General features: G+C 41.5%; 1 protein-coding gene across 2 annotated transcripts in view; it reads left to right on the top strand.

The window, feature by feature from the left end:
* Gtf2f2 (general transcription factor IIF, polypeptide 2) overlaps window positions 1–12,020 on the top strand; it is a 113,938-nt gene that overhangs the window by 57,160 nt on the left and 44,758 nt on the right. For both annotated transcript variants that reach the window (XM_030247985.1, NM_026816.3), the window contains one exon: window positions 4,187–4,268. In XM_030247985.1, the coding sequence (XP_030103845.1) occupies window positions 4,255–4,268 (14 nt within the window). In that variant the 5' untranslated portion in view covers window positions 4,187–4,254. The remainder of the gene's footprint in view (window positions 1–4,186; window positions 4,269–12,020) is intronic.

Genomic DNA, 12,020 nt, shown 5'->3' with positions numbered 1-12,020 from the left:
AATGTTATCTAATTTGTAATCAAATTACATAATTACTATCAACAAGTTTGAGCAGAAGTATGTGGGAGTACTTGAGATTAACCTACTACCCACTAGTATATGGTGAGATAATTGCATCTGTCACTGTATTTAATAATGGGGAAATGGACGCCTGTATTAATCTGGGAATAAATTACATGAGGTATGTCCAGTGCTTCCATTATATTGAATATGCCTGTGTATCCTTTTTCCCATCCTATTAGACCTGAGTATGGTCTGGAAACTATTTGGGGAGAGTCCTGTAAGCTCAGCTTTTTTCCCTTACATTTATCAAAAACGTGTTGTTTCCAGTGTTTTACATATCCATAAATAAGTCATGTTGGGGCCTGGAGTGATGTTCTGCCAGGAAAGAACACTTGCTGCTCTTCCAGAGGACCTGAGTTTGTATCCCAGCAACCACATCTGGTGCTCATAGCTACCTGGAACTCCAGCTGTTGGGGGATAAACTCCCTGTCTGACCTCTATGGCACTTGCCACATGTGGCATGTGCATACACATTGTTCAAGTTACATAAGTCTGAACGGATGGCTTTGTTGTTAAGAATGCTTAGTATTCTCTCAGAGAACCACTGTTCTGTTCCTAGTACCAATGCAGGTAGCTCACAACCACTTTTGTGCATCTGAGGATTCTGATCTCTGGGCACCCATACACACAGTCACACAGGCATGCACAGATGTACATAGATAGCAATTAAGTTTACACTCAATAAAATAAAATTATTTGGAGGTATCTGTATTTCTTTTTCATTTGAAACACAGTAGTGTCTGAGTTTAGTGGTGCAAGTCTTTAATCCTCAAGTTTGGGAAGTGGAAATAGGTGAATCTGCATGTTCTAGGTCAGTCTGGTATACAACAAAAGGCAATGTAAATGTATTGGATTTTGAATTTTTTTTTGTAAATTCACAAATAAAAGCAATTCATTTGGGATATGTTGTTATATATGTTGTTTTGAGATATATATACACACACATGTCATGGAATGGTTAGATCATGCTACATTTATACATTTTGAGAATATATGTATGGTTCAGAACAAACAATGCACTCACCTCTGTATTCCCTGATCACAAGAAGCATGCTTCCTTTATCTGCTGTTTCTGATGTGCTTGGCCTCTTACACGGCAGGCACTTGATAAATACATTGTGTGTAAGAGGAAAGGGATCATTATTCAGATATTTGCATTCTTTCAAATTGGTCCAAAAGATAGTGTTTTGTTTTTAAAGTGAGCACACTGTCACTCCCAGTGACACACCAGAAGAGGGCATTGGGTCCCATTACAGATGATTGTGAGCTACCACCATGTGGTTGTTGGAGATTGAACTCAGGACTTTTGGAAGAACAGTTGGTACTCTTAATTGCTAAGCCATCTCTCCAGCTACCCAAAAGGTAGTTTTAAGTAAGGATTTCTGTATTGATGTGTAAAATTTGTAATTACCAGCAATGGTGTGCAAATAACTACTTTAAACTAGAACTCCATGGACAATACCTTTCCCCTGAATTTAAGCAATTTATTGAAGAAAAGATGTATGATTTGTTGGGAAATACAAGAACACGTTCCCCTTAAGCTTTAAGAAGTATGTGTTAGCTTTAAACAAAGAATAAGCAAATCACGTTTAGGGAGGCCATTCCCAAAGTGAGTTAGCTTCTTTTTTTTTAATTAATTAATTAATTAATTTTTTATTAGGTATTTTCTTCATTTACATTTCAAGTCCCCCCGTACCCTCTCCGTGAGTTGGCTTCTTAAATTTAAGAGAGGAAATAAGGGAAGCAAAATGAGAAATCACTGACACTGACCAGTTCTTGGGAAAATCTATTGCTAATAATTAAAGACTTTCTTTCCATTTACCTTGCGTGATGTTTGAAAGCAATTTTAGGTTTGTAAAGGTAGGGTAAACAATAAAGTATGGTCTGGAGGAGTGAGTGTTACTGCTCTGTGAGAGGAACTTTCTTACTTCATGTGTTTGCCTACATATATGTATGTGGACCACATGTATGCATAGTGCCTGCAGAGGTCAGAGGGGTAACAGATCCCATGGAACTTGAGTTAGGGGTGATTGTAAACTCCATGTGGGTGCTTGGAATGAACCCAGGTCCTCTGCAAGAGCAGCAAGTGCTCTGAACCTCTGAGCCCTCTCTGCAGCTTTGTTAGTAACCTTAACTGGAGAATAGACAGTGGTGGCCAAGTTGAAATGAACAGGAGCCTTGACCACTTCCTTTCCCATCCCTGCAGGGGTCATAGAGAGAGAGAAAAGTGATGGCAGAACTCCTTAAGAATTAAATCCAGGTTAACCTCTTGGACTAGGTACTGCTAAATATGGGGGAGCATTGCAGGTAGCCATTTTGCCATTTAACATTAGTAAATACTTGAATCTGTGATTGAATTCTTATCAGAGATGCTACCCCAGACTTACTTTTTTTTAGAAAAGCATCAATTTACTTGTGATATAAGATTTGTGTTTGCCAGACTGGACCTAGGTCTCCTCTCATATGTACCAAATGTGCAGCTCGGTCTTCATGTGGGCCCCAAACAACTGGAAGGAGGGCTGTTCCTAAAGCTATTGCCTGTATATGGAACATGTTCTTCTAGCGGGACTGCCTTGTTTGGCCTCAATGGGAGAAGCATCTAGCCTCTCAGACTTGAAGTGTTAGGGTGGAAGGATATCAAGGAGGCTCAGAGGAGGAGGGGAAGGGGGAGGGAGGGAGGGTTGTAGGAGGGTATGACCAGAAGGGGAGTGGTGAGTGGGATGTAAGGTGAGTAAATAAATAAATAAATAAATAAATAAATAAATAAATAAATTTGTGTTTGCTTTGAAAAAGTTCAAAGTCTAGTCTTACTGACTTCACTCATGACAGGGACTTACTTTTAGTTTAAGAAAAATGTAAAGATTATGGCTTGCATAGTGTTTCTTTGCTGGCACACTGTAGTGTGAAGTAGGTGTGGGTCTTGTCATTGTTCTGAAGAGCTTTTGTATTGAGGTACTCTGAGAATATTTAATTCAGATGGTATGTTTCATAATTAGTATTTAGGACCAAAGGCTGTACCTCCTTAAATTTTGAAGACGTCAATCTTGGAAGGTCACAGGAAGATTTTCGTGTATGAATTGTATAGATGTGGTTCTGTATGTCAGCGTGCCGTGTCTGTATGTCAGCGTGCCGTGTCACTGTTCGTATAGCAAATGTGTGCAGTGTGAAGACAGTGCTGTATCTTAATCATCTTTGATTCTACAGTGCCCACACGGTGCCTTTTCGTGGTAGTCACTTACAGTTAATGGAATGAATGAAGTAAGTTACCCTGAAGAGATGACTCAGTTGCATTCCTAGTTAGTCAGAGGATTTTCTTAGTCTCTTCTCAGAGCTCAGGTGAATTCTCATGGACATATGACTGACCAGTAGCTGTTTCTGGGCAGTCTTAGATCTTTCCGGTTGTCACAAAGCTGCTGCTGTCTGTGAGAGGCATTCACGTGCCTCTTACATAGTAGGACACGTCCATCAACTTCGCTCTGCCACAGTGCCTGATGCCAGTGGGCTTTGGAGGTCCAGGCTCTTCTTTCCTTTCTCTATTTCTCCTGGGTCACTATAAGAAAGAAGCTTGCATTTCTGTTTAGACAAATATTCATAGTAGATTCGGTGTTTGCTTATACTAGTCTTTCTATGTAGCCCGAGATGGTCCAAAGTGTGAAAGCCTCCTTCTCTTCCTCCCAGTACTACAAACACATGCCATCCCCAGCTTACAGAGTCACCTTAGCACTGCCCAGTGGCGTATTTTCCTACTTGGCTGTTTCCCTACAGGATGCTCACTGATGTGTATGCATGGACCTTGGATTTAGTGCTTTAGACTTACTGCTATTTCTAGAGTTACTTGTTTACAGATGGAATCCTCACTTTTTCTTTAGATTGAATGAACTGTGGGTCTTTTTAGTCTGAGTGTGTAAAGAGGCAGCGTAGCTCGAGGAACAAGCCAGGAAGGCTCCAGTTTTCGGCTCAGTACGAGTGAGACTTCTCTATTCTCAAAACCGATGTTGCAGTCAGCTACTGCACTTTTGTTTCCTTGAATTATATGAATTATGTTTTAGTTATGTGTCAAAATGCCATCTTGGAAATGATGAATATGATCTCTGAAATACATTTTTTCCCCTTTCCATTCAAGATAAACTGTCATTGGAAGGAATAGTGGTGCAGAGAGCGGAATGCCGGCCTGCTGCCAGTGAAAACTACATGAAATTAAAGAGGTTGGTGCTTAGAACATGTTGGCTTCCTTACTGGCGTCATACAAGCCATGGTTTCTGTTTCACATGTTTGCTTGCAGCACTTTGGGTTCACACCAAGTGTTCATCATGGTGGCAAGGACTTTGAGTTCCAGCAGTTCTCTGTGAGTGAGACTAGCCTGGTCTACATAAGGAATATGTAGGCCATCCAGGGCTAAATAGTGAGACCTGTCTCAAAACAAAACAGAAGGGAATAATAAGAACGTCTTTGTTAGAGAAATTTCAGAATCAGCTGTTGGAGTTACTTCAACCTACTGTATTATGTTCTGAAATCAGAGCTAGCTGCTAGGGTGTTTATTTGGACTTATGTAAGCTTGTGTGCATGCGGTTACTCAGGTGAGTGCACGTTTGAGTGTGTGTAGTGTGTAGGTCAGAGGTCATCCGAATGGTGTCCTCCGGTGCCTTCCACCTGCCATCTTTGTTTGTTTGTCTGTTTGTGTTGAGGTGGTTTGGTTTGGTTTTGGAGACCCTGTGTTTTGAGACAGGGCTCTTCGTTGGTGTGGCGCTTGCTACTTGCAGTGGGCTGGCTGGCCTGCCATTTCAGGAACTGATCTACCTGTCTCCCTTCTCAGCACTGTAGTATCACACCCTGGCTCAGCTACTGAGGAGCAAGCTCGAGTCTTCATACTAGGCAGAGGTTTTTCTAACGATGCCACCCTCCCCGCCACAAATCTTGTTTTTCTTATGACATGTTTCAGAGGTCTTTGTACTGTTTTATTTTCAGTCTGTAACTTCCCTACAATGAATATGTATCAAACTACTGTCTGACGAAGTATGGTTGCCAGAATATCATCTTGCTTTTTGATCTGTTGAGAATTTTATAAAGTTGTATAGTATTAATGAGATTTCTGTTTCAGCTCACCAACTTCTATATGCCATTAACATTTTGTAATCACTATTTAAAAACAGTGACTTTGAAGGGGCTGGAGAGATGGCTCAGTGGGTAAGAGCACTGACTGCTCTTCCGAAGGTCCTGAGTTCAAATCCCAGCAACCACATGGTGGCTCACAACCATCCATAATATCTGATGCCCTCTTCTGGTGTGTCTAAAGGCAACTACAGTGTACCTACATATAATAATAAATAAATCTTTTTTTAAAAAGCGTTTATAAGAAAAAAGACAGTGACTTTGAATCAGTTCTCTCCACTCCCTCACCCCCCTTCTCCCCTCCCTCCCTCCCTCCCTCTCTCTGATGTTTCTCTGTATAACCTTCTGGGTCATGGAACTTGTTCTGCAGACCAGGCTGGCCTCATACTCACAGAGATCCAACTGCCTCTGCCTCCCAAGTGCTGGGATTAAAGGTGTGCACCACCACCACCTGGCGAATCATTATTATTTTTTAAATCCTGAAATAAATTAATACCAGTTTCATGATTTGTATTTGATAGGTTTCAGCACCATGAGATTAGAATTACTTATCCATCCATCTCTCTACTCATTTGTTCATTCTGTACTATCTGCAAGGTGCATTTTAGGCACTAGAGAAACAGTTGTGCATGGGATAGATACTGTTGCTAAGCAACTTCCCTTAGGGGCTGGTTGTAGCCATGCAGTACTGCGTCTTGAGAAAGTGCTGCCTAAGAAGTGGTCTCCTAGCTGGCCAGCATTCTTACCTGGGAGCCGGGTAGTTGAACCCAGCATCTCTAAAGTCGTATTGTATTGTAACCCCCCCCCCCTTTCTTGATTGTATTAGATGCTGTTTCCTGGAAGGGGCACAAAAAAGGGCTAAATGTGGTTCTGTTCTTTTGTCTAATCTTTCCCCTAGTTTAAATGCCTCCCTGGGGCAAAGAAAGGAATGACAGTCAAAATGAAAATTAGCTTTGTAAAACTGTCAAAAGATATTTCATTCTTTGCAGCCTAAAAAGTTTATGCTATAATATGGGCCTTTTTGAAAAATGATCTTCAGATAACTACAAATGTTGAAAAAGTACAAAATCAAGTATTGGGCTACTCATGGAGACCTCTTTGTGGTTTTAATTTTTCCATAAAGGACTTATGTGAAGATGCGAGCAGGCAAGCCACCTGCTGTGTTTGCAGAATATCTGCCTTTTACCAAAATGAAAATGGAAATTATATCGCTTTAAAAATATGCTATATGGCCAGATATTCATATTTTAGTCTTAAGTGACTGAAGGGAAGAAACAAAGTGATTCAGGAAATGCTGATCATGTGTTTCACAGAGTAGATGACATCAGTCTTTTGAAGGTGGAGATTATTTTGACTAAGTAGAAAAACAGGAGAGTGGGAAAGCCCTTCTGAATGGATAGATGGGCTGTCATAAAGACACAAGGAGGACTGTAAGCTCTGTAAGCCTAGATGTGTAAGCTTGTGAAAAATGACAGGTGCCACTTAAGTCATGAATTCTCACACACATACGTTTTGATTCATACATGCCTGTCTGAATATCTACTGCATTTCCAATATGTCAGAAACAACTCAGATCTATTGTCAGAACCTAGTCCCATCAGTTTCTTAGCCCAGATAATGACACACCCACCTCCTTGGTCCAAAACCTTTCCAACCCACAGCAAGTCTGTTAGAAAATCTTGCAGGTTTTTCTTAAAATCTCAAAATCTTTTTTCTATAGCCCAGCCTTCCCTTAAATAAGCCACAGAAGTGGTCATGCTTTCTTCTGAGTCCTGCGGAGTCCTGCTTCCCACCCTGGTCTCCTCAGCACAGTATCTGCACCACAGTACCAGGACCTTTAAACTCTGGGTCATGCCATTCCTTTTGGGTTTTTTTTTGTTTTGTTTTGTTTTGTTTTGTTTTGTTTTGTTTTCCCAGTACTTCCTGCCTTGCTCAGAAAGAGTCAAGTCTTTGTGATAGTTGGTGGAGGCCTCCATGGTCACCATATAATCTGTGTGCCCTCTCTCCTTCCTTGTCTCTTCTCCCCTCACCACACACTCTGCACCAACCACTCCATTTTCACAGGCTTCTAGCCTTGTTCCCATCCCAGGCCCTTGTGCTGGCTGTGACTTTCAGCCTGAGGCAGGCAGCCTTTTACTTTTTCAAATCTCCTCTCAGAGATACCTTTTCATTAAGGCCCAACTTGACCACCCCACCTCATTCTCTAATGTATCACACCTCTTAAACTATAGCATGTACCCAGTGTCTTAGTTAGGGTTTTACTGCTGTGAACAGGCACCATGACCAAGGCAACTCTTATAAAGAACAACACTTAATTTGGGCTGACTTAAAAGTTCTGAGGTTCAGTCCATTATCATCAAGGTGGGAGCATGGCAGCCTTGGTACAGGCAGAGCTGAGTCTACATCTTCATCTGAAGTCGGCTAGTGGAAGACTAATAGTGGAAGGCAGCTAATAAAGTGAGGGTCTTAAGCCCACAGTGACACACATACTCCAACAAGGCCACACCTCCTAATAGTGCCACTCCCTGGGCCACTCATATACAAACTATCACACCTAGCTTTACTTCCAATTTTCCCTACTTTAGTTAAGGCTCTCACAAGAACAAGGGCTTTATTACTTTTTTGGCTTTAGTTTTGGTGTGTATCTGTTTAGTTCTTTCATGGCACATAGTAAAGAGTAAGTAAATAATTGGGAAGTGAGAGAAAGGCAGAGGCCTGAAAGTTAAGAGCTTTGCATGCCATTTAGGGAGGTACTAACTTTTTTTTTTAACTGGGTAGAATATGAAGAGATTTGTATTATAACTGGATCGCTCTGACCATAGGCTAATGATTAGAAATAGGGCAGGAAGTGAAAAGCTAAAGAGATAACTCAGACATAGAGCATCTGAAAGACTCAGAGCTGCTTCAGAAAGGAGTTTGGGGGATATTCTGAGGAAAACTCTGGGACTAAGTGAACTCAAACTTGTGTGGTTAAGAAATGACAGATTTTTCTACCTGGAGATGGCTATTATAGCCTGTGTGTATATCCTATTGTGACTATATCAGATTAGCTCCATTCCATCCTGTATACCACACAGAAAGAGTGATACTGATGAAAGAGGAAGGACTGAAGGGTTTTCATAATTTCCATGTCCAAAATCAGATGGTACTGTTCTTGCTCCAAAGAGCCTGAAAAAAAAAAAAAAACTGGAAAAAACAAAACAAAACAAAACACCTACAGGTACCTGCTTTGGTAAGAATATATTTATTGGCATTGCAGCAGTGAGAGCAGAAGTGTGCTAGTGCCTTTGAATGCAAATGGAAAGGCAGAATTCCAGATGTAGGTAACATTGAAGCAGAAGTATTTGAGAGCTGAATTGGCAAGAGGGATCTCCCACACCTCAGAATTACACATATGATTGGATTCTTCAGGCACTCTATGACCGTGTTTCACTTCTTCAGCCGCAGGCACACCTGCCATCCTAATGTATTTTCTTACAGGAAAGTCATTGCAGCACTGGGGTCTTCTACATGCTTAACTCATCTGAAAGTACTTGTCACAACAGGTTTTCTTCAGAGGCTGACAAGATGTCTCAGTGGGTGAAGGTGCTTGCCACGGAACCTGGGTTCAGTTCCTAAGAACCACAGAACCACATGGCCAAAGAAAAGAACAGATTTTTTTTAAGTATATTTTTAATTCTGTGGATGTGTGTGGGTTTTTCTTCAGGAGAGAGAGGGAGGGAGGGAGGGAGGGAGGGAGGGAGGGAGGGAGGAAGGAAGGGAGGGAGGGAGAGAGAAGAAAACCCTTTCTCTGGGGGAACCTGTGAAAGATGGAGAAGAAAAATACCTGAGCCTCTTTTTGAGTTATGACCTTAGATGGGGAAGTAGGTTGTGTTTTACAGTCATGCGTGGGAGACGGTCCCATGTCTTACCTACCCTTAATCCTGTTATTGCATCCGTGGCTAAAGAAATCTTTGACTATCTTGCTGCAAGTAACTTTAGTTCCAGAGGATCTGATACCTTCTTTTGGTCTGCTTAGATACCTACATGTATAAACACTCAGGTATACACACAAATAAAATAAATATTAATATTTTATATATTTATATATTATATACTTTTGATTTTATTAGAGTGATGTTCATAATGTGCAAGGTCTTCTAAAATAAGTTTGTCATATAATTTTTCATTCAAAACAATATATTTATATAAATTTCTATTTACAAATCTTGTTTATTAAATTTGTATTATACCATGAGTGAGAGTATGTTTGTGTACAAGTGAGCACATGCAGGTGTTTCCACATGTGGCACAGCACACGTGTGGAGGGAGGTCGCAGAACAGTGTACAGGAGTCAGTTCTCTCCTTACACTGTGGTCTCAGTGTGGTCTTAATAGGCAGATAGGCACTTTACATACCGAGTCATATCCTTGGCTTAAATACCTTGGCTTGAGAGCTGGCTCACTGGTTAAGAGAACATGCTGCTTGCAGAGGACCCTGGTTCAATTCCAAGCACCTATATCAGGTGGCTGCAATTGGTATGTAACTCCAGTTCTAGAAGATTTGATACCCTCTTTTGGCCTACATGCATGCCTATATGTATATACACTCACGTATACACATAAGTAAAATAAATCTTAAAATATTATATACTTTTGATTTGATTTATGATTGCTTTTGTTTGGATTTCCTAAAGATGGGTCTCCTGTAGCCCAGGATTGCCTTGATATTTTGATCTTCCTATCTCTGTCTCCTAAGTGCTAACAGTATAGGCGTGGACCACACATCTAGATGTATGTGCCACTAGAGATTGAACCTAGGTCTTTAAAATGTGAGGCAATCCACTGAGCTTTACTTCGTAATTCTCCTTTGTTTTTTAAACTGTCTTGCTCTGTAGTCCAGGCTAGCCTCAAATAAGTACTTTGACTGGCATAACAAATACAGTGTTATGGTGGACTTCTGAATGCAGAAGTCTTCATTTGGAGATTTCAGAGCCCCCTCAGCTGATTCTAATCTCAGAAGTCTTTCTCCAGATTGAGAACTTCTTTGGATCTGTCCTCAGGCTATCTTTTCTTCTAAGAGTGAGATAGCTGCCATTTGTTTCCAGCCTCTTTGTTCGTATAGAACTCCTTTGGAGTTGAAATGACATTATCAGACATACACACAACTAGGTGTGTATGTGATCTTGTGTGGCTTACGGAGGTCTAGAATACACACCAAAATCATTCTTCACTTTTTTTCATTGAGATACAGGGTCTATTACCAAATCCACAGTTCACCAGCTCACTTGTCTAGCTAGCCAGCCAGCTTGTTCTGGGAATCCCCTATCTCAGCCTTCTGAGTGCTAGAATTACAGGCAGTCAGCACACCTGCCTAGTGTTTGCTTGGGTTTTAGGGGTCCAAGCTCTGGTCCTCATGTTTATCCAGTAAGCTTTTTATCCATTGAGTCACTTTCCTAGCCCCTAAATGATATCTTTAATCAGCTTTAAAATAAAACTCTTCACTTTCTTCAGTTGGCCATCATAAATTCTGAGTTTATGTCTTGACCAGCAAATGTGTCAAGGAAGATGGGATTGCATGGAGTTGTTAGAACCCACCTGTAGTGTAGGCTATAAGCTCAGTCATGTCCAAAGTGAGTAGTTATTGCTGCTCTGGTAAAGAGTGGAGTGCACACTAAGGAGGTGGTCAGAAGATCTGAGGTAAACCTGGTCTTCCAGAAAGCATGTTAGAAATAGGGAGCATTCACTCCACTGAAGTAGCCATACTCTTGGTTACTTCCCCTGAGGAAGGACCGTTTTGTTCTAGGTATGATTGAGACTTCCATTAGAAAATAATTCTGGGACTAGAGAAATGGTTCTAGAGGTGCCAGGTTGGATTCCTACGATCCATATGGTGACTCACAGCCATCTCTAGCTCAAGTCCCATGGAATCCAACACCCTCTTCTGGTCTCTGCAGTCACCCAGTATGCACACACAGATACACAGGCACAATACCCACACATAAAATACATACGGTCTTTTTGATGTCTTGGTAATTAGGGCAAAGAGTTAAGAGGTTGAGCTCTGGAGTCAGACCAACTCCCCACCTATTGATCTTAGCAGCACATGTGCCCTGCTTCCTTGTTTTTTCCATCTGTAAAAATGAGACAATGGCATTTTTTTCTCAGTGTAAATACTCTACAATTGCAAATGTTGCCGTTAATCTTGTGGCTCCTAACCATGCAAGAACAGCTGTCCCAGCTCTGTCCAGGTAACTCATGATAAAGGATGCAGAGGGATGCTTTTTATTTTATTTATTTACTTACTTACTTATTCACTTTAAATCCTGCCCACTGCCCTCCTCCCAGTTACCCTCTCCTATACTCCTTCCACCACCACCCTCCCTTTCTCTTCTGAACAGGTGAGGGCTCACCTGGGTATCTCCGGACTCTGGCATATCAAGTCTCTGTGAGGCTAGGCACATCTTCCCTCACTGAAGCCAGACAAGGCAGCCCATCTAGAAGAACATATCCCATATACAGGCAAGAGCTTTTGGGATAGCCCCTACTCCAGTTGCTTGGGACCCACGTGAAGACTAAGCTGCACATCTGCTACTTAGGAGTGGGGAGGCCTAGGTCCAGCCCATGTATGTTCTTTGGTTGGTGGTTCAAACTCTGAGAGCCCCAAGGGTCCAGCTTAGTTGACTCTGTTGGTCTCTCTGTGGAGTTCCTATCCCCTTAGAGGCTGTAGTCTTTGCTCCTGTTCTTTCATAATTGCCTCTAAGCTCCATCCACTGTTTGACTGTGGGTGTCTGCATCTGTCTGAATCAGCTGCTGGGTGGAGCCTCTCAGAGGACAATTCTGCTAGATTCTTGTCTAGAAATAGTTCTA

Source organism: Mus musculus, chromosome 14 (assembly GCF_000001635.26).
Source record: "Mus musculus strain C57BL/6J chromosome 14, GRCm38.p6 C57BL/6J".
Lineage (NCBI taxonomy): Eukaryota > Metazoa > Chordata > Mammalia > Rodentia > Muridae > Mus > Mus musculus.
This window is presented reverse-complemented; position numbering and strand designations above follow the sequence as displayed.